The sequence below is a fragment of the Arachis hypogaea genome, chromosome 13 (genome assembly GCF_003086295.3).
Source record: "Arachis hypogaea cultivar Tifrunner chromosome 13, arahy.Tifrunner.gnm2.J5K5, whole genome shotgun sequence".
In the NCBI taxonomy this organism is placed as follows: Eukaryota; Viridiplantae; Streptophyta; class Magnoliopsida; order Fabales; family Fabaceae; genus Arachis; species Arachis hypogaea.
The window spans coordinates 120,976,495-120,996,578 of record NC_092048.1 but is presented as its reverse complement, the minus strand read 5'-3'; the positions used below and the strand labels follow the sequence as shown (position 1 = coordinate 120,996,578).

The following is a 20,084-nucleotide window of genomic DNA, read 5'->3' as shown; positions in this document are numbered from 1 at the left end:
GGTGAGCCGAGTTTGAGCTTAAGAAATAAGCTCGATTGTTAATGAGTCGAGCCGTGAGTCAAGCTCAATTTTCGTGAGCCGAGTTTGAGCTTGGCCTAGCTCAACTCAGCTCAGCTCACTTCCAGCCCTACGTGTATACTATGGTCACTATTATTTTTGTTCATATTAGTTGCCTAACTTGTCATATTCAATGTTTTTAATGTATGGTGAATCTTAATCAGAATCAAACTATTAAATGGTGACGTATCACACTAAAATTATTATTACATTTGTGATAAATCATGGTCACGCCATTTGGATTCCATTTTCTTTTGGATTTCCATGTTTAATTTTTGGATAAATATATACTCGTTTAACTTCAAACAAACTCTATCGTTATATATATATATATACACACACACACACACACGAGAGAGAGACTCTGACAAAAAATATTTAAAACATTTTTAAATAAAAATATTTGATCTTATTTATTAAATAAATTATTATATATTAAATTTTTGCATAATATATATTAAAGGTGTTGTTATACTTTTAAAATCGTTAATTTAATTTTAATGCTAATCTTTTAATTTGTTTAAAATTTAAATTTTTAACCAAAAATTTCAGTGAATTATTTTATTTTTTATTATTTTTATAAATTTTATAATATTATTTTTCTTCTTTCATTTCATTATCATTTAATTTTTTTCATTTTACAAATTTAATTATTTTTAATGAATTGGGTTTTTATTTATAATTCTCTTAATAATTTTTTCTAATTTTTGAAGATCTATATTTTAATCTACAAATTTTTATTACTAATTATTCTACTTTTAGTCCAATAATTCTTATTATTTTTTAATTCTTTGAATAAAATTTATCATGAAATTGAGATTTTAAAAAAAATTATTTTATATTGATTTAAAAAATTCGAATTAATATTAGTTATAATCATTAATATAATTATTTCTTCTTTTACATCTTCAATTTTATTCATAATTTTTATTTTATTATTAATTTATGTTTTTAGAGTATATTTTTTAAATGTGACTAAATAAATAACTTAAAAAAAATATTTTTGCAATTTTTATGAGTGGTGTCCATTCCGAGGACGTGTTAATCGGCTTCAATAAGCATGAGGCAACATAAATATGTGAATAGAAAAATGTTATGAACCCAGGTATAGATAAAGATTGAGTGGAGTTTTATTCTATTGAAGAAACTGAAAAGGCGCATCTATATTAAAATGACAAGAGAGTAAAGATTATAATAAATACAATCATTAAATAAATTTTACATTTATCAATCATCAACCACTCTTCCAATCTTGCACCGAAAGGTAAAACTTTAATAATGAAAGACCACCCTATATATTACGTTTCGCCCAACAAACTTCAGAAACAGATCACTTCCATGGCTCATTAGAATAAACATTAAGAAAAGAAAGATAAAAAAAGTGCATATATACGTTGGATTCCCCTTTAATTTCCTACAAGGTATATCTAGCTTTATCTTGGTTAAATACTGTGTTTCTCCAAGTTAAACTCAATCCAAAACCCAACTTTGATTTGAGCTTTTGACTGCGAAAAAAGTTGCAGTTGGAATTGATTAGCCACTATATATATGTGCACTCAAAATTACCTATATTCATAGCTAGGCTTTAAATTACTAAAGCAATGATTATAAATATGCCTAGGATTAAGGAAGGTAGAGTAGGCAAGGATCACAGGAAAATTGAATTGGGAATTAGTGTTTCGGGTCATGATTATCACTTATCAATATCAGTATCATTAGTAGGTAGTTGGCCAAAAATGTCATGGCATGCTTCCCAGTTGCCCTTTTCTCTAGCTTCCCAGTATCCACCAACATAACAGTATGTATGGCTATTTTTGTCCATAGCAAACCACCTTGGCTTCCAACCCTTTTCTTGCACCTTCCTTGCCTGCCAATACAGTCAACTATCAAAAACCACCAAATTCATCTCATTCACTACATATATTAAAGATATAGAGATATTATATTAGAATGTTTGTTAGATATTTCCGAAACTAATCACCATATTTACCATCCTATATAAAAGTATAATTCAATTGTAATCAGCCGTTTCCACTATTTAGCAAATTTTTTAATTCTTGATTTTTCTCTCAGCTATATTTTATTCACAAACCACCATGATTCTCAATGAGTTTCAAATATTTGATTTGATTAAGTTGCACCAATGATACCTGCCGTTGTCTTTGTTCCAAACGCAACTTCTCAGCATTGGCCTTTTCATACTCTCCGTTCTCCAAACACCTTTGGTCAGGTCTTAATCTTGAATCGGTTGGTGGCAACTTCTCCTGTTTGTCAACTCAAATGTAATTAAACACTAATCATCAATGAGGATTTGTTCTAGGATTTTGTCAACAAAAGAGAATATTACATAGATTCACATTGTTTACCTTTAGTTCAGGTGTGATTTCATTTAGTGTAATAGCAAACTTGGTAAGGTTATATCTTGTTTGGTACTCGGAAGGCTCACTCTTCTTCCATATTAGATGTGATTTTGATGACTCATTAGACCCTTCTACTTCTCCTTTACTAGAATTCTCTAAAATTTCATACTGCAAGCTTTCATTCCATTTTCCATACACAGTTGCCACTTTTTTGCCTTCCTTATCTTCCACTACTCCACGTACCTGCAGCAAAACTTGATTACAAAGCATGAGAAATATTACATGTCTACGGACTATGAACTAGAACAAAAGTTATTCAACTCATCATTTTGGAGAAATAAAATCTGCATACATCAACCCTTCCATATGGTTGCTAGGGGTAAAACCAAAAGCATTATTGTTGCTACCATATAAATATATAGAAGAAGCACCTGGTGCGGGTTTCTCTCGATGATTGATTGCTCCTTGAATTTAAGCATACAAGAATAATCGCGGTTCCCCTTTATCCTCATTGTACCATAATGGTCACAATAGAGTTTTCCTAATATGAGGTTGTAAATTGCTGTTGTTACCTGATGGTAGAAATGTTGAATTAAATATCTTAAACAGAAAACTGGCAATCTTTTGGAAGAGACATTGTTAAACTAACAGTAATAAATGCACATCAATCAAATCCACATATACCTTGCTCCACTGAAAGACTTCACCATCATCAAACTGCAAAGTTATTACACCAACAGGATCAAGATGAATTGAACGACCCCAAAATTTACTTTTTAAATTGCTGTCACCCCAAATTGTCCATCCTCTTCCCTCACAATGGCATGCTAATATCATTGGGTGATGACTGACCTATCTCAACATGAGCACCGTAAGTATTTTATTTCCAGCCACCAGTTATTTTCACAACTAGGGGGAAAAAAATGCCTTTAGCATGATGTTGAGACAATGATATATCCTTGCAAATGAACTTTTAACAATAAGATATAGAGTATATACACATATACAGTACCTATAACTCAATGCAGTACTAATTGTTAATGCCAAAGTAAGTATAGGATACCTTCTCAGATATAAAGCGAATGCCTTTTTCTGGATACAATGCCTCATATGTCTCACCCAAGAGTGGATTGAATGGTTTGCAAGTCCTGCCATCAATGCAAGCATACCCTGAAACCGCAAATGCAGCCACACATATCATCCTCATGACATTGTTACCCTGTATACCATGTAGAATAGTAGTAAGAATCAGTTATAGACAACAATTGCCTCCAAGTGAATTTTGTATTAACTATGTCTAAGGCATATCTTGCAAGAAGGAAATAACCATTTTGCCCCAAGCATATGCTTGGTCTAGAAGGTAAGAATACTCCAAATCTTCAAGACATTTCTGCAATGAAGAGAGGGGTTCATTGAAATAAACCGGCAGACAGATTCTTGTAAGGTCCTTCCCGATATTATCCTTTATTATTGACCACAAACTGACTCCTTTATCTTTTTCAACAGGATCAGGTAACTTCTTTCGTCGACTAACATCCTCATGTTCCAAATCAAGGCCGAATCTATAAGGCCGAAATCCAGTGCTACTCTCAGAACATGTTGAAAGAATATCAAAAGTATCAAAGAATGCATCACGGTCACTAACACTTCCTTCTGTAATATATCAAAACAGTAAAAATAATTTAAAATCTGTTGTATGGATCCTAGAAAGATCAACATGATAGCTTGATAAATTTAGAATAACAAGGATGGCCATATACTAAATCAGAAAGAATGTCACTATTCTCAACTAAAAGCATTATCATTACCAACACTTTACAGTCATAAGTATATTGTACAGCTAATTCAAGATATATACGCACCACTGTTATTGTCATATGTGGTTCGATAGGAATTGGCATCATCCCTTGAGTTCTGACTTTTGCTTTTAATGTGTGGGTTTTGCAAGTCAATATCTTCTGTCTAGAAAAGACACAGGTGGTTGAAGTGAATACAATAGTACACACTAATGGATGGTTAACATAATCATAAATAATTACATGTACCGTGTCCAATACATGCAGCAAGTGATTGTTGTTGAGGACATGTGATAGCTCAGTTCTCATAATGTCCTCACTGTCCTGGATAGCAGCCTCAGGAAGACCCTCCTCCAAGAGGCGCTGCCTCAACCTGTGGGTGGTAACCACCACCGACGAAGAAGAACGAGGAGAAAAAAAAGTATTACTATTATTAATGGTGCTGTTCTTGACGGCCTGCAGGGCCTCGAGCCAGGTTGCACGGTCCTCCTTATTCTCTGCCTTCAAATGGATCTTTTTCTTTGTTCCCGTGTACACACAAAACCTCTTCCCATCTAATTTGTTCTCTCGTGCCGTACACACCTGCATCATTCAGAACAAATTTCATGTAACGATAGAGTATATTCTTGCAAGAGAAATGCTGATAATAGCGTACCCTGAGATGGAACTGGCCAAGGGGTTGTTCCGGTTGGGGTTGGGATTGGCGGGAAGTGCAACGGATATCGGCGGGGAGGCGACGGAGAGACTCTTGGCCGACGATCTTGGCGGCGGAGGGGGTGAGAAGCAGGTTATGTGTCTCCATCTTGTAATAAGACAAGACACCATCCTCGAGAATGAACCACCGTGATCTCCACCCTCGAGCGTAGTTCACCCATTTGTACAGCATTCCCGATATTGTTATTCCATTGTCATTATTATTATTATTATTATTATTTTCAATGATCTCGCCCAAGCGGTATTCATCGGCGGCTATCGTGTTGCTGCGGGAGAACCGCGCCGAATCAATGCGGTCGCTGCTGAAGCTGCCAAGGGATCGGAACGACGCCGTTGAGGTTGCCATGTGTCCGCTGATTGTGGATTGATGAAGCGTCGATCATTAAAGGAGCAGAAGAAAAGAAACGAAAGCGATGCATAGCAGCCAAATGCAGTTGGACGCGCCAATGGAAGAGGAAGAGGAACATAACTAGTAGCTACTTCCTCCGCATCTATTTCATAGGGACAGCGTTCTTGGCGCCCTGCCATCAACTCTATTTTGTTTCTCTTCTGGGTTATGCTCGTATTGACTAATAACAGATGGGCTTAGGACCAATATTAATAATTGGACTCCTTATGGGTTGCTCCTATATGCCCCAAAAGTCAAAACGTTTCAAGACCAAAAACAGAGATCAAAGCCCCAATCCCCGCTTTGCGTATTGTTGCACACTTGCACTAGCTATTGCTGTTGACTTCCTGACAAAATACAAACCTTGTTGACTTTAATGATTATTACATCTGAGTGTATTTTTCGGCCAAGGAGAGTTAAAACTCATTTTGGCTTCTAAAATTTTATTTCGACGTTTGATTCTGAAATTCTAAGTTACTCAATTGAGACTTTCAAATATTAAATCATAATTTATGTTTGTTTCTGCAGTGATCTCCGTTAATGAAGCGTTGATGTAGCACATTAAATTGTCACATTAAAATTATCAAAACGACACTGTTTTAAGACTCTTGCATGCATAACTTTTACAAAAGAGAATCATTCATGATTAACATTCATCTTCTCCCATATTGTTTGAAGAGGTTGTTAAAGAATTAACATCCGCATAGTAACAAAGGCTGAAAAATAGGTTAATAATAAAAAAATTTTTATAATTTTTTCAGATTCTGTTCTATATTTATCTGTTGATTTAGAATTTATTTTGTGTGTTGACTTGTGTTACAATTTAAGTTTAGAGTTTTGTTAGTTTGTAGATTTTAAACAGATTAAGATTTTGGATTTTTTTTTTTTTTGCTGAACTTAAAAATGGTAATCATTATTTAAATGTTTTGTTTTGTATTTCTATAAACAAGAAAAAAGAATTGGACAACAAGCTTAAAGAAGTTTTTATTTGTTTTGTATGTGTATTATTTGTTCTCTATTTTTAGTTCATACAAATAAAGATATATATAATACAAATTAGAAAAAAAAATTACACAAACTATTATCATTGTTATACAAGTAAAAGCAGTTATTTTAAATTGTTTCTTATTATAATTATAAGCTCTTCACTTTTATTACTTTATTTTGAACAAAATATAAATCCAATTCGAAGTGTTTGGATCAGTTATATAGAATTGAACGGTAGGATATTAACACTATTGACATATTATTTAAAAATATAACTGATGTTATTGTTATTGAATTTGTATTGTAGATGGATGATGGAATAACAATTGTTTTTTTTTTTTTTATCATGGAGGACAATTTGAGAGCCAATCAAGGTGGAGATGTGGTTTATATCAGAGACCACATTGATAACTTGGTTGGACTGGATGAGGACAAAATAGATGTCTTCTCAATAAGAAAATACTACAAGGTGCTGAAATATGACAAGTCGAAGGAGTGCTGGTGGCTAGCTCTTGGGAAGCCATTGAAGAGTGAATTGAGAGCACTCTCAAGTGACAATGAACTGTTTGAGATGTGCTTTCATGTAATGAATAATCATGGAGTTGTACATGTCTATCTTGAGCATGGAGTATCTGAACTTGAGGCTGTAGAGGTTCTAGAGTTGATTGAGATGACTCTCATTCCAGAAGAACCTGAAATTGACTCCAACTCAAGCACCTCATGTATCCGAAACACATCTCTTACCCAAAACACCCACATATATGCTGGCCAGTCCAGATCCAACGCCCCTATGGAGCCCACCTCCACTTTTCTAGTCTAGCCTACCTCTGTGAGTCCAGTCCAACCCACAACTGCACCTCCAAGCTCTAATCTAGCCCATACAATCACCTCCAACCCAACCCACCTCTTCAGCTCCAGCCCAGATCACCTCTTCACCACCAATTCAGACCACATCCAAATTCATGATAAACATCCTACCAATCTAGCTTCTAAAGCAAAACCTAATCCTATTAAGAACTCTACACTAACCACCACCACTGTTAAAAATTTCACTCCAACTATAACTAAGAAATCTAAGTTTACTCTAAAAATAAGTACTACCAAAAAAATACTACATCACTACCTAAAAAGGTGACAAAATCAGCTTCTAGATTTGCTCCGAAAGGGAAGAAGGTTGCTGGTGAGGTGGTTACAGTGACCCTCTCGAGTAGTAAGAGCAGTGACTCTTATGAGAGTGCGAAAGATGAGTTTTATAGGCCTGGACTTGAGGCTTTTGAAAACTCGAGTAACTATGATTCTGATTGTAAGGTGGCTACGGCAAGGATTAGGGAGTGTAAAAATAAGAAAGGTAAGGAGAAATCCAAGTTATGCCTTGATGATTTCTGTGATGAGGATGAGGTCATTGTGCATAATTTAGATGAAGACATTCAAGTGACTTTTTTGGAGACTCTTATTGATAGTGCTAAAGATGTTGTTACTAATGATGTTCCTAAAAATGTTATCACTCTTTCAAAGATTGTGCTAACCCGACCACCTAGCTCACAATTAGAAGATGGAGATAAAGTGATTTCACCCTAACTTAATTTAATTTTAGATTTAAATTGTATTTATGATTATATATTTGCTATAATTATGCCACTAACTTAATTGTATTTGTGGTATGGTAACATAGGTGACCCCAATAGGGAGGCCCAACAAACTACTACCTAAAAGAAAATCCTCTCCAACCCCAAGCTCAGCAAGTCTTGATCCAATGCAGGGAGCAAATTCTGAACATCTTTAAAGATGGCTGCATATATAAAATTTGTCCCCACACCTAGGCCGAAACAAGAGTTTAAACCTCCTAAAAATAAGTGATAGATAATTAGATTAAGAATATGCCTTAGTATTATGTTAATTTTTCCTTCTTTTTTTTTTTTGTGATTGGAGCATGGTTATCATATTTTGTGACTTGGCTATTAATGCTTTTTTGAGTTGTATTTTGTTCATACACTTATCAAGTTTATGTTGCTCAGTTTGTGTTTGGTTGGTTTATGGCAAACGATGCCCTTGGATATTGGTTATGCTATGCATGCCTTATTTTGAATACATTTATGTAGTGACAAATTTTGAAACTTATAAAAAGTTCTAGTAGATTTTATATATTAAGATTTATTTGTTAAGAATTGTATAACAGCTACAGTATCTTTGTAAGAAGGATGCTTCAACAATATATTTGTTTTTACATTGATTTGCTTCATACTACGAATTTATACAAACAGTTACATATTTCTAATCACATCTTACCTACACTTATACCATAAATAATAATAAAGACACAAACAAACAAATCATCAAGCTCAAAAAACTTATCTACAGTTTTAAACATCTAATCTCAGAATTTATTGTGCTAATTCTCCATGCTAAACACATCTTTCAATTATCATCGTTGTTTGTAAGTACTTGTCTTTCCACTATGCTGTCTTCTTTCTCACTATCTGCACACACAAAGAAACCACACCACATCTTTTCAGCTGTATGTCATTTTAGCAACAACAAAGAAACAAAATATTACAAGAATATCCAAGAAGAATTGCAGTCCAGTAACAGATTGAAGAAGACAACACATAAAGGGAAAATTATACAGCAAATAATTTATATTATAATTTGGACACCCATAAAAAGGTCTCTCGAGATTCGCATGTGTCCTAGACTACCGAAGCACAAGACGCATTCCATAGCCACACTAATTTGGACTCTTCCCCAATCTATCACGATTAGGGTTCCTCGCAGAGACGCCATAGAAATGCGACCTCGTAGAGGTCGCAAAAGCTTGGCTACCTGAACCCATCATCTTCCCAACAAGATCGAAGATGGGCTGTAATTTAGGGTTTTAAGTCTATTTTCAGGGGCTTTATTTGGGTTATTTTAACCTTTGCCACATCATGTATCCATCAGCGTTCCACCATGGCAATCTGATACTCAGGTGGCAATATAGTTTGGCAACTTATCGTGCCGCATCAATGCTCTGTTAACGAAGATCACTGCAGGGACAAACGTAAATCACGATTCAATATTTGGGGTCTCAATTGGGTAACTTAAAAATTTTGGGGTCGAAATTGAAGCGGACGTGAAATTTCAAGGGCTAAAATGAATTTTAACTCCTAAAAATAATGTTGATTTTTTTATTGTATGCTTATATTAAAATTTATGGATTTTGTCTTTTATAAATTAAAAAAAATATTTAAAAAAAATAAATGAATATTATTTATCAGGATGTAATCTTTTCAGAATTTTTTTAATATGAAAAATATTTGAGTGTTATGTATCTATATTCCATTATGATGTGTTATGCAGAAATGTGGACTTGCAGTATCTCTGAACCAACACACAATATGTGTGTTGCTTTTGGTGGAACCAACTTTTACACAGAAAGAGGAGGCGTGGCGAGCTCCTATTGACACACAACCTACGTATTTTAAGCGGTGGAACCAGCCTTTGCAGGAAGAAGGACGCGTGGCTTGCTTTGGTCAACACGGAGGCTGAGTGTTGCTGACTTTTGCAGAGAGATTTTCATCGCTTTTTCAGAGATTTCATGCAACACGGTGAATAAGTGTTGACTGTCTGGCTGCATGTAGGAGGCGTGCCTGCTCCGAGAACATACGACATAGCAGAGTAAAAGCTTTAAAAGTCCCTTCTAGGTGAGCTCCCCTCCCTTCTCAAACGAGTTTGCTAGTGAAGAAAAGAGAAACAAAGAGCTTTTTCTGAGTGAAGTCAGTAAAAAAAAAACAATAGAATTTTCAGTGTATTTAGAGAGAGTATTTAGTATATCTTGTGTGAGATTTATGCATAAAAAATTATAAATGCATGCTTAGTAAATATAGTACGTAATTATACATCGGTGGCATAACATATTGTCAACTATTTGAGATAACATAATTACGTAAGTTTATTATTTTTACTAATTTAAAACTTATTATTTGGTTAATATATACTATCTTGAGTGCAATTATTTTGGTTAATTTTATTATTAGCAATATTGGTATAGTTGATCAATTGATTCATTTTTTTATTTTATGTGATGAAAATATTATTTTATTTTAATTTATAATTATTAAAATTAATGACTAAAATAATTATCAATAAATAATTTTTTAAATATTCTATAATTATTTTTTATTTTCTATTATAATATTATTATTTTATTTTAATTTGTTATGATTAAGAATAATAAATAATACAAATATTAATAAATAAATTTTTTGAATATTATGTAATTATTTTTTATTTTTTGTTATAATATTATTATTTTAATTATTAAAGTAAATAAATAATATAATATCAATAAAGAAAATTTTCCAAACTTTCTATAATTATTTTTTATAGTTTTATAATATTATTTTATTCTAACTAGTATTTAATAAAATTAATAAATAATATAAATATAAAGAAATAATTTTTTCAAACTTTATATATTTATTTTTTATTTTAATATTATTATTTTATTTTCTGTTGTATTTATAAGAAGTAATAAATAATAGATTTAATTACTCTGCAGGTCCCTAAACCCTAAACCCTTAAACCCTAAACCCTATAGTTTCATCGAATTTTCAATTAGGTCCCTATACTTTTTTTCTTTTCAATTGGATCCTTAAATTATTTAATTTTTTTTAATCAAGTCCCTACCATAAAAAAAAAGTTTAAGATAACAGAATATTCTATTAAAAAAAGAATTTTCTAAAATTAAAAATAAAAAACCTCATTTAAAACACTTCAATAATTTTTAAATTTCAAAAATGCCCTTTAACATTTTTTAATTTAGAAACCCCATCCCTGCCTCTGATCCCCTTTTCACCTCCTACTCTCTTGTCCACTTCACAGATCTGATTAAAACCAACGGGAAAAAAAAGAAAATTTATGGAAAGCATGTGCAATTGTTGTGAGCTCACTCACTCAATCGTTCTTTCTCTCCCTCTGACTTTATTGTTCGGCTACCAACCTTCGACGCCGCCGATCCACCGCATCCATCGGAGAGAGAGAGAGAGAGAGTCGATCCCTTCTGTGTATGGCTTCGGAAGATGTGAAGAGCGGTGAATCTCCAGTCACAAAGATCGTTACTCTGGCCGAGAAAGCTAAGCTCGCTAGTCATGAAGGCGTCGTCACTGCCGCCGCTGCTCCTTCCTACGCCTTCACACCATCTGCAAGTCCCTTTTCGCCAGTGGAGCCGTCGGAGGAGTGTCAATTCCGTTTCTCACCTCTTTTTTTATTTAATTTTTTAATTTTAAAATTGATTGAATATAATAAATTAATGATAATAGTTTGATTGGAATTTGAAAGTATTTTTTTGTTTGAATTTTGATGCTTTGTTGTTGTTAGGTTTCTCGAAGGAACGATTTTGATGTTTCATTGTTTCATTTGTCTGAAAACACTGAAGCCTTTGGCTTCTGTCATACTAAATTATTTATTTTTAATATTTCATAGACCGATAATTATGGGAAATAATTGTGTTTTTTATTTTATTTAATGGGATCTTGTGAGTAACATGATGTGTTGAATTAATATGACCGATGTTGTTCATTTGGGAAGTAGTATTGATTGTGCTCTTGGTTATATATCACTGTCCCTTTTATTAGGTTTGGATTGGATCATGATTAAAGAACTACTACAAATTTGGTGAATTTACAACAAAATATTCATTGTTTTTAGAGATTTAGATTATAAAGTTTGTTTATTGTTGATTATGAAATTTGTTTATTGTTGATTGTTGTTGTTGTTGTCATAATGCTGGTTTGCAATACTTGTCCAAGTCTTCGGATAAAAAGTCTTCGATATGCTTTTTCTCTTAGACTTGATCATACCCTTATCGCTTACTTGGTATATATATATATATATATATATATATATATATATATATATATATATATATATATATATATATATATATATTTTGATCCAAATTTTATATATGTTCACAAGCTACTTTTACTGAATTTCATATATTCTACCTTTTCTGTAGCACACTAAGCTTAGAACGAATTTCTCTTAGTGTCACATAAATAGCAAATTATGGAACTACACAAAGAGTAGCAACCTCTCCCTTAAACTCTTCATCTTGCCGTGACTTTGGCTTGTAGCATGCCTCTTGTTTTGGTTCATGCAGTTTTGTGGATTGGTTTTATGGTTTTGAGGTTGTGGATTATGATGCTGGTTCTGCTGCTACTTCAAGAGAAGGTGCTCCTCTTTTTGAAATATGTTTGATCATTTATATTTCTTTATTAAATAGCAAGTTAAATGGCAAGTTATGACTGTTCGATGAATTTATTATGTTTGACTGTGTGACCGGAGAACTCCCGAAGAGATGAATGGACCTTACAAATATGATCCTGCTCCGACTTCTTTGTTCTGAAAGCAAGCTACCATGATTTAATTGAAGCTTTTGGTGGAAAAGGCCATCTTGTTGGGACACCAGATGAACTTAAGTCTGCTCTTTCAGCATTCTTCTCGGCTTAGAAATCGGCCATTATCAATGTTATTGTTGATCCCTATGCTAGTTCAGAGAGTAGGAGGCTGCAATAACACAAATTACATAGCCTTATGGTTTTCTATGGTTTTCATTTTTAGATTTCAAATTTCAATAACACAAATTATATAGCCTTATAGTTTTCATTTTTGTGATTTTTTAAAGTGTACCATGATATGATACTATATTCTATGAATCCACATAAATGTAAAATGTTACATGATCATAATAAATACTTGAATGATGGAAACTGAATTTTATATATACTTATTACTACTATTTCTGTTTCATTTTATCCATTCTTTTTTTTTGTATGTTCTTAAAATGAGGTATTTTGAAAGTAAAAAAAAAAAGAGAAGGTATTTCTGGTATAATTTGTATATAATAAATAAGCAAAAGAATAATAGTGACAAAATAAAAGGGATTATAGGAATATCTTTCATTGAATATTTATAGTTTCATTGAATTTTCAGTTAGGTCCCTATACTTTTTTTTTTCCTTTTCAATTAGGTCCATAAGGGTATAAAAGTAATTTCACAATTCACTAACATTTTTTTGACGTTTAACGTTAATAGGGACTAAATTGGAAAAAAAATAATGTATAGGGACCTAATTGAAAAGAAAAAAAGTATAGGGACCTAATTGAAAATTCGGTAAAACTATAGAGACCTGCAGAGTAATTAAACCTAAATAATATAAATACTAATAAATAATTTTTTTGGAATTTTCTATAATTATTTTTTTTTGTTTTAATATTATTAATTTATTTTATTTTGTATATATTATAATTAATAAATAATATAAATGTTAATAAAAAATATTGAATTTTCTATAATTATTTTTTTATTTTATTTTTTGTTATAATATTGTTATTTTATTCTAATTTGTATTTATTAAAATTAATAAACAATATAAATAATTAGTATAAATATTTTTTGTTACACCAAGTTAATAAGAACCTTCTGTCCCATAAATTTGATTTACCGGAGATGTGGCATCCGGCGGTTGATGAGGCCTTACAGACAATTGAATTCTACCAGATCTTAAGAATTTTGGAGATCAGAGGACATTCTGCATTGCTAGCTGCTCTTGTGGAGAGTTGGAGACTAAAAACTCACACCTTCATATTGTTGATCAGTGGGGTTACAGTGAGAGTCGAAGACGTGGCACATATATATGGCCTATCGATTGATGGAGAGGTTTTGACCGGATACACGGATAGTAGTTATGACTTCTTGATCAACCAGAGCCTAGCAATTTTTGGCAACAAACCCACTGTTAGTAGCTCCTCCAAAAGATACATAAAGTTGTCTTAGATTCGTCATATTAGAGATAGACCTCCTTTAGACACTTGAGAATCTGTTCAGTGATACGTTAGATGTTGCATCTTCCGATTGCTAGCTACCACCCTTTTCGCAGGTAAGTCTACGACATATGTCCACGTAAAGTATCTATCACTGCTCCATAATTTTGAGCAGATTCACACTTAATAATCTAATTTTCTAATAATATGTTGTATTTTGTCTTGCGATTGTATGAAGGGCTCATCATACCTACTGACCTACGTGCACACCTTGAGGTGTGTGACACAGTGAAATCGTTGCTGTTATTCGAGTATGTCGAACGGCACCCTGCAGACCAAGTCATGTGCCAGTATGGGTATGCACAAACTGCCCCTGAGCCTGCCCAAGTCATCGCAGTGGATTAGCATTGCGTCACTCTTAAAAATACAATAACCAAAAAAGACCTACGAACCACCACTATCACCAAATCCACTTGGTCCAGCACGCTGAGGACATCTACTCCGACTATGACCTTGTCTCCTATAAAGACGGCATATCTAAGGACCACGCATTTCCAATGAATCTATTTCATTCAGATAGCGGGTCGATTTAGGACGACCTTTTGACATTTGTCTCGACAATATTAGCGACCATTGTCGGTCCTTGGTAAGCAGACCATGTCTTTGTATTGTCTAACGGGACAAACTCCACTCTGTAGACCTTGTGAATCTCTAACATCTTGTATATATTATTGACATACACATGCCAATCGAGGCACTGGTTAGTACAACAAGCAATAACATGGCGACATGGTAGTTGCTCCACCTGAAAACGCCCACAATCGTATATCCGGCATGCAAGATCAACTACTAACAATTTTTACTAGGCATTTTGCACACCTTAAACACCTCATTTCTTCTATCAAACTAGTGTATAACTGTTTCCTGCATGCTGCATATTTGCTTTTATTCGTCGAGTGACCAATTCAGAGTAAATAAATCCAATACGCTTGCGTTGGTGAGCCTCAATACTCTTCCATATAAATAGCTCATTCAACCGATGATATATTGCTCAGATGAGTGCCAACGCAGTAAAATTTTTGATACCTTTCAACACTGAATTGATGCACTCAACAAGGTTCGTCGTCATGTAACCCAATCGATGTCCCTCGTCAAATGCCAATACCCAATTCTTAACTCCGATGTTGTCGCACAACTTAGTATATGCTTTGCCTTGCTCTTGCAAACTCTTGTAGTTGATGTTGTACTCCTCCACTATCCTTGAATAGTCTATGTTGACCACAAGCTTATGAAGTTGCTACCGATGTGCTTAATGTAGTATATCTACCATGCTCTTGGAGGTTGCCAATCACCGTTGCTATGATTTATTGCTACCCAGATTGACTCATGTTGATCGAAGATTATCCCTACAACGTCTCTTCAAATAACATGCCTTCATAAATTACTGAGAAAAAGTACCACCCATCAGCGATCTCAACCTCCACAATGACAAAAGCAATCAGCACAATATTTTGGTTCCCATCTTGTGTAACTGCAACAAAAAGGCAACATTTGTATTTTCAGTAAAGGTGTGTACCGTCAACCTGAACCAGCGACTTGCAATGCTGGAAAGTTCTAATGGATGAATTGAAACTCTAGAATACCCGGTGAAGTATTCTGACATCGCCCACATTTTCACTCCTATTATACAGGGGTCATGTTTCTATTTAGACTTGTGAACCAGGTATCTTCTGAACCATTGCCGAGAACCACAATGACAAAGCTTGGTAAGATTCTTCTCAGCCACCAAAACTTTGGCTATCAACTTCTACTTTTCCAATCAAACAATGACTAGACTTTCGCAATTATAGATTTCACCTTTATGGGTAGGTCAAATTCAACCAATGGTCTCATAGCCTCAGCAATTGTGTTCAATTCCAACTTGGAGTGATCCTGTGAAATCATTTCATGGAGGACATGTGCCTCCCGTTGTATCTCTGTATCTCCCAACAACCATTCTTTCGTATTAAACTGACTCGGATAAACCAATCACACCCACGGCCATATGTCTTGCATTTTGCATAGAACATCTGTGACTCGGATTCATAAATAACGTAATCGACTCCTCTAGAGATAGTATAACTCTAAATTGCCGTAGTTACCAATTTTCTAGAACTGTATTCCATTCTGATCTTGAACTTTCCATCCTCAGGATCAACAACACCTATAGAAAAAATAAATTGCCGCTCATCGATTCATCCAAAAAACAAATTAAGAAAAACGTATTACATACTTCTCACGTACCTATGTTTGCATATTCAAAAAATTTTAGTGTATACATGGTGTCAAGATCCAAGCTACACATAAAAAGTAGAACGTCTATGGGTTGATTGACTGCAGGTGGAACCACTACATTTTTCAAGAATACCTTACCTCCTCCATGGCCATCCTCGTCCTCGTCACCGGTTTCATATGTAGCTTCAAAGTCCTCTTCGCTATTACTGTTCAATTCTTCGTATACTTCAACTTAGTCATCTTGCACATCTAGGTCATGTTGAATCCCATCCGCAGCTATACGTTCAAACTCAACATACAACTCAATCATTGGGTGTTGCATCTGAGTTTTCTGGTGAATATGAAACATACGTTGAATATTTGTTTTGTCAACGATTAACATAATTTCAAACTGTATTAGATTGCTAAATATGATAACCGGACTCTGGTAGAGAATATCGTTCACCCTCTTTAAAATATCACTCTATATGCTTTGATAGAGACTGTACTATAGTTATGCGAATATCATAGTATATAGAACCACAATCGAAAATGGATTCTCATACACAAAACTCACCCCCTCATATGTATTTCGTATAATCTCACCGTTGTGGTAAACCACTATATTTGCAGTGTCTTTCGTCACACTAACAATGCACTAAAATACCTCTCTTGCAATGAAGTAAAATGGTGACGACTTCAATTTTTATAGGTAGAAAAATCTACCACGTAGGTTATGTGTTGGAATCGCATCGAATCAACAACTGACACGTGTCCACTACGCTTCCTCGTGCTGACTTAGCATGTGTCCTGCATGTTGGGCCAGCCCTACCTACAACATCCACTAACTTGTATATACATTATAAACGGCTATTTCTAACAAAAAAAACCCAATTTTTTTTATATAAAAAAATAAGCCTAATTTTTTTTGGACATTATATGTAGTTCATTAGGCGAATTAATGCTCTTCAACCATGCAGTTCGTCTAGTGTAACCTAATTTTGATATAATTTAGTACGATTTGGATCGTATTGATATTTTCTTTAATTAATCTAATTTTATTCAAATAATTTTAAAATTTTAAATAGATATAAATTAAATTAATAATTTAATTTAATTTGATAAAAATAAACATAATCGTAATCTGTATCATTATTCTCCTATAATTAACTATGTTTATTTTGTTTGGAAAACAAATTAACTCTTTAAAACCGTTAGTTTTAAATTTAAAAATAAGAGTACTAGTATTATTTTAAATTAAAAAATTTAAATAAGCATATCCGTATTATTTTAAATTTTTAATTAAAATAAACATACTCATATTATTTTAAATAAACGTATTTTGTGTTATTTTTAAATTAAAAATTTTAAATAAACATACTCGTATTAAATTTTATTAAATTAAAACAAAATTTAATTTAAAAATAATACAAAGACATTTATTTTTAAACAATTAACTATTTTTTAAAAACGAATAAACACAATTAATCATATGAGTACAATAATATGAGTACTTTTATTTTTATAAAATTACATCATTATTTTTAATTTTAAATTAAAAAATGAAAAATTTTAAAATTTTAAACTATTTTAAATAAAATCAAATTGATTAAAAAATATATCAATATTTCAAATCATAACAAATTATATCAAATTAAATTGCAGAACACACAGTTCTTCTATTCACTGGTTGAACTGTTTGGTTGAGGAATATTTTGTCTAGTGGATGAACTAAGCTTATTTATTAAGTGAATTGCATATAATATCCAAAAAAAATTATATCTTAGTAAATAATATTTTTTATTTATTTTTAAAATAATAATTATTTTGAACTTACAAAAAATCTTAAAAGCTATACATTATAAATGAGATAATAATTAAATTGGTCATTGAGTTTTGAGACAATGATCAAACTAATCCTTTAGTTTTGAAATGGTCATATTTAATATCTTTAAACTGTTAATTCAATTATTAGTCTCTTCATTTGTTGATTAGTTAATATATTAATAAAATATTGATATTAACAGTCACTATCACGTGGAATGTTATATTGTTATTAGATAGGAAAAATATATGGAGTTAAGTGTCCACTAGTCAAGAATTGAACAACTCAATTAATAATAATTAATTTTAAATTATTTTTTTAAATTCAAAATTTGATTAACTCACATTAATGCCATTTTCATATCAAAATTTATCCTAATTTATTTTCACTTTCACTCACCATTCATCACATAAAACCACAAATCCTAATCCCTCTTCCCAATGTCCCACGCTGTCGCAGTTTCGTCCTCGCACCGTTATCGTCGCCGCAACACTGTCCTCGCGCGCCATCGCCGATCATCCTTGCATTCTTCTTTGCCACCTCATCTGCCGTTCGCGCAGGAAAGACAGCCACCATCGCGCTTCTACTTCATCCTCTTCGCGTCCCGTCGTGATTCTCCATCGCTCACCACTCGCACCCTACTACTCTTCATCCGTTGCGACGCAGCCACCACCAGGTCCCCATTCGCGATGCACGATCAACTACTCCGATTTATGACGACTCCTCCACTCGTCGCAACACGCCACCGCGAGTCTCCTCACTGTCCACGCAACGTCGTCCAAGACGTCGTCGTCGGTCACCCTGCGGCTCTTCTTCTCCTCCTCCTATTTGGTTTTGAATGATTTTTTAACTAGCTTTTTTTATGTTTTTTTTTTACATTTCGGATGATTCTTTTTATTAGTTTTGGATGATTCTTTTTCCTATGTTTTATATATTTTTTTCTTAGGATTTGGATGATTCTTTTTATTAGTTTTGAATGATTCTTTTTCCTATGTTTTGTATTTTTTTTCTTAGGATTTAGATGATTCTTTATCTTATGTTTTGGTGCTTTTTATTTTTTGGAGTTTCGAAGTTTTTTTTTTTTTGGAAAGAGGAATTAGTGTTTGTGTAATAAATGGTAAAAGGTGAATTAGAGTAAGAAGAGGTAATTAATAATCATTAATTTTGTATCTTTTAAAAAAAATTTAAATAACCACTAATTAATGACAATTAATGTTATTAATTAGTATAGAATATAATTTAAAAATATTTGTTGGCTTATTGTTGGCTGGACCCTCTTAATTTCTTAACATTGTTGAGATAGATAAAGTGGCATGACGAGAAAGAGTTTCAAACTTTCAATAGAGAATAATCAATTTTATTATGGAATGAAAGAAGAGTTTAATTTTGATGTATTAATAGTGTAAAATATTTTATACAATCGTGTAATTACATTTGTTTTTTGGATAATTATTTACTTGATCAATGTAAAAGATAATTATTTTTACTAATGTGATATTACATAATTAAATATACGTGTAAAACTACTTTACATTATTGACAGTATATCAAAACTAAATTCATAAAGGAATCATAGACCAATTTAATCAAATTTTAGTCTTTTGGTTAGAATATAAATTAGCTATATAATTTTAACTAATAATTTTTTTTAGTTACAAAACTCACATCTTTGCATTTCTATTTCAGTAACAAACTTTTCCCTTTATTTTTATAAAATAATCAAACATCTCACATAAAAATAATTATTTTGTACGTGTATATCAATTTCTTAACCATTCTGAATTTACAGTTTATAAATAAATACTTATTCTAAACTCACATGTTACCAAATAGCTTAAATGTCAATTTTAAAAATGAGATTATATTATATAATACATTAGAAAATAAAATAATTATAACTAT

At 32.6% G+C, this 20,084-nt stretch overlaps 1 protein-coding gene and 1 long non-coding RNA gene across 2 annotated transcripts; one reads left to right on the top strand and one right to left on the bottom strand.

Annotated features, from left to right (window-relative positions):
- Positions 1-1,236: 1,236 nt before the first annotated feature.
- On the bottom strand, positions 1,237-5,599 carry LOC112733001 (oxysterol-binding protein-related protein 1B-like). The gene is made up of 10 exons (XM_025781841.3): positions 4,869-5,599; positions 4,463-4,795; positions 4,280-4,379; positions 3,745-4,070; positions 3,481-3,636; positions 3,102-3,269; positions 2,849-2,989; positions 2,424-2,660; positions 2,208-2,321; positions 1,237-1,924 (listed from the first exon to the last, which is right to left on the bottom strand). Exons 1-10 carry the CDS (start codon positions 5,271-5,273, stop codon positions 1,751-1,753), a joined length of 2,154 nt encoding a protein of 717 aa, XP_025637626.1. The 5' UTR covers positions 5,274-5,599; the 3' UTR covers positions 1,237-1,750.
- A 5,535-nt stretch (positions 5,600-11,134) lies between these two features.
- LOC112733000 (uncharacterized) lies at positions 11,135-13,067 on the top strand. Its single transcript, XR_003168171.3, has 2 exons — positions 11,135-12,512; positions 12,638-13,067. It is a non-coding gene; the product is annotated as an uncharacterized lncRNA (long non-coding RNA).
- The last annotated feature ends 7,017 nt before the right edge of the window (positions 13,068-20,084 follow it).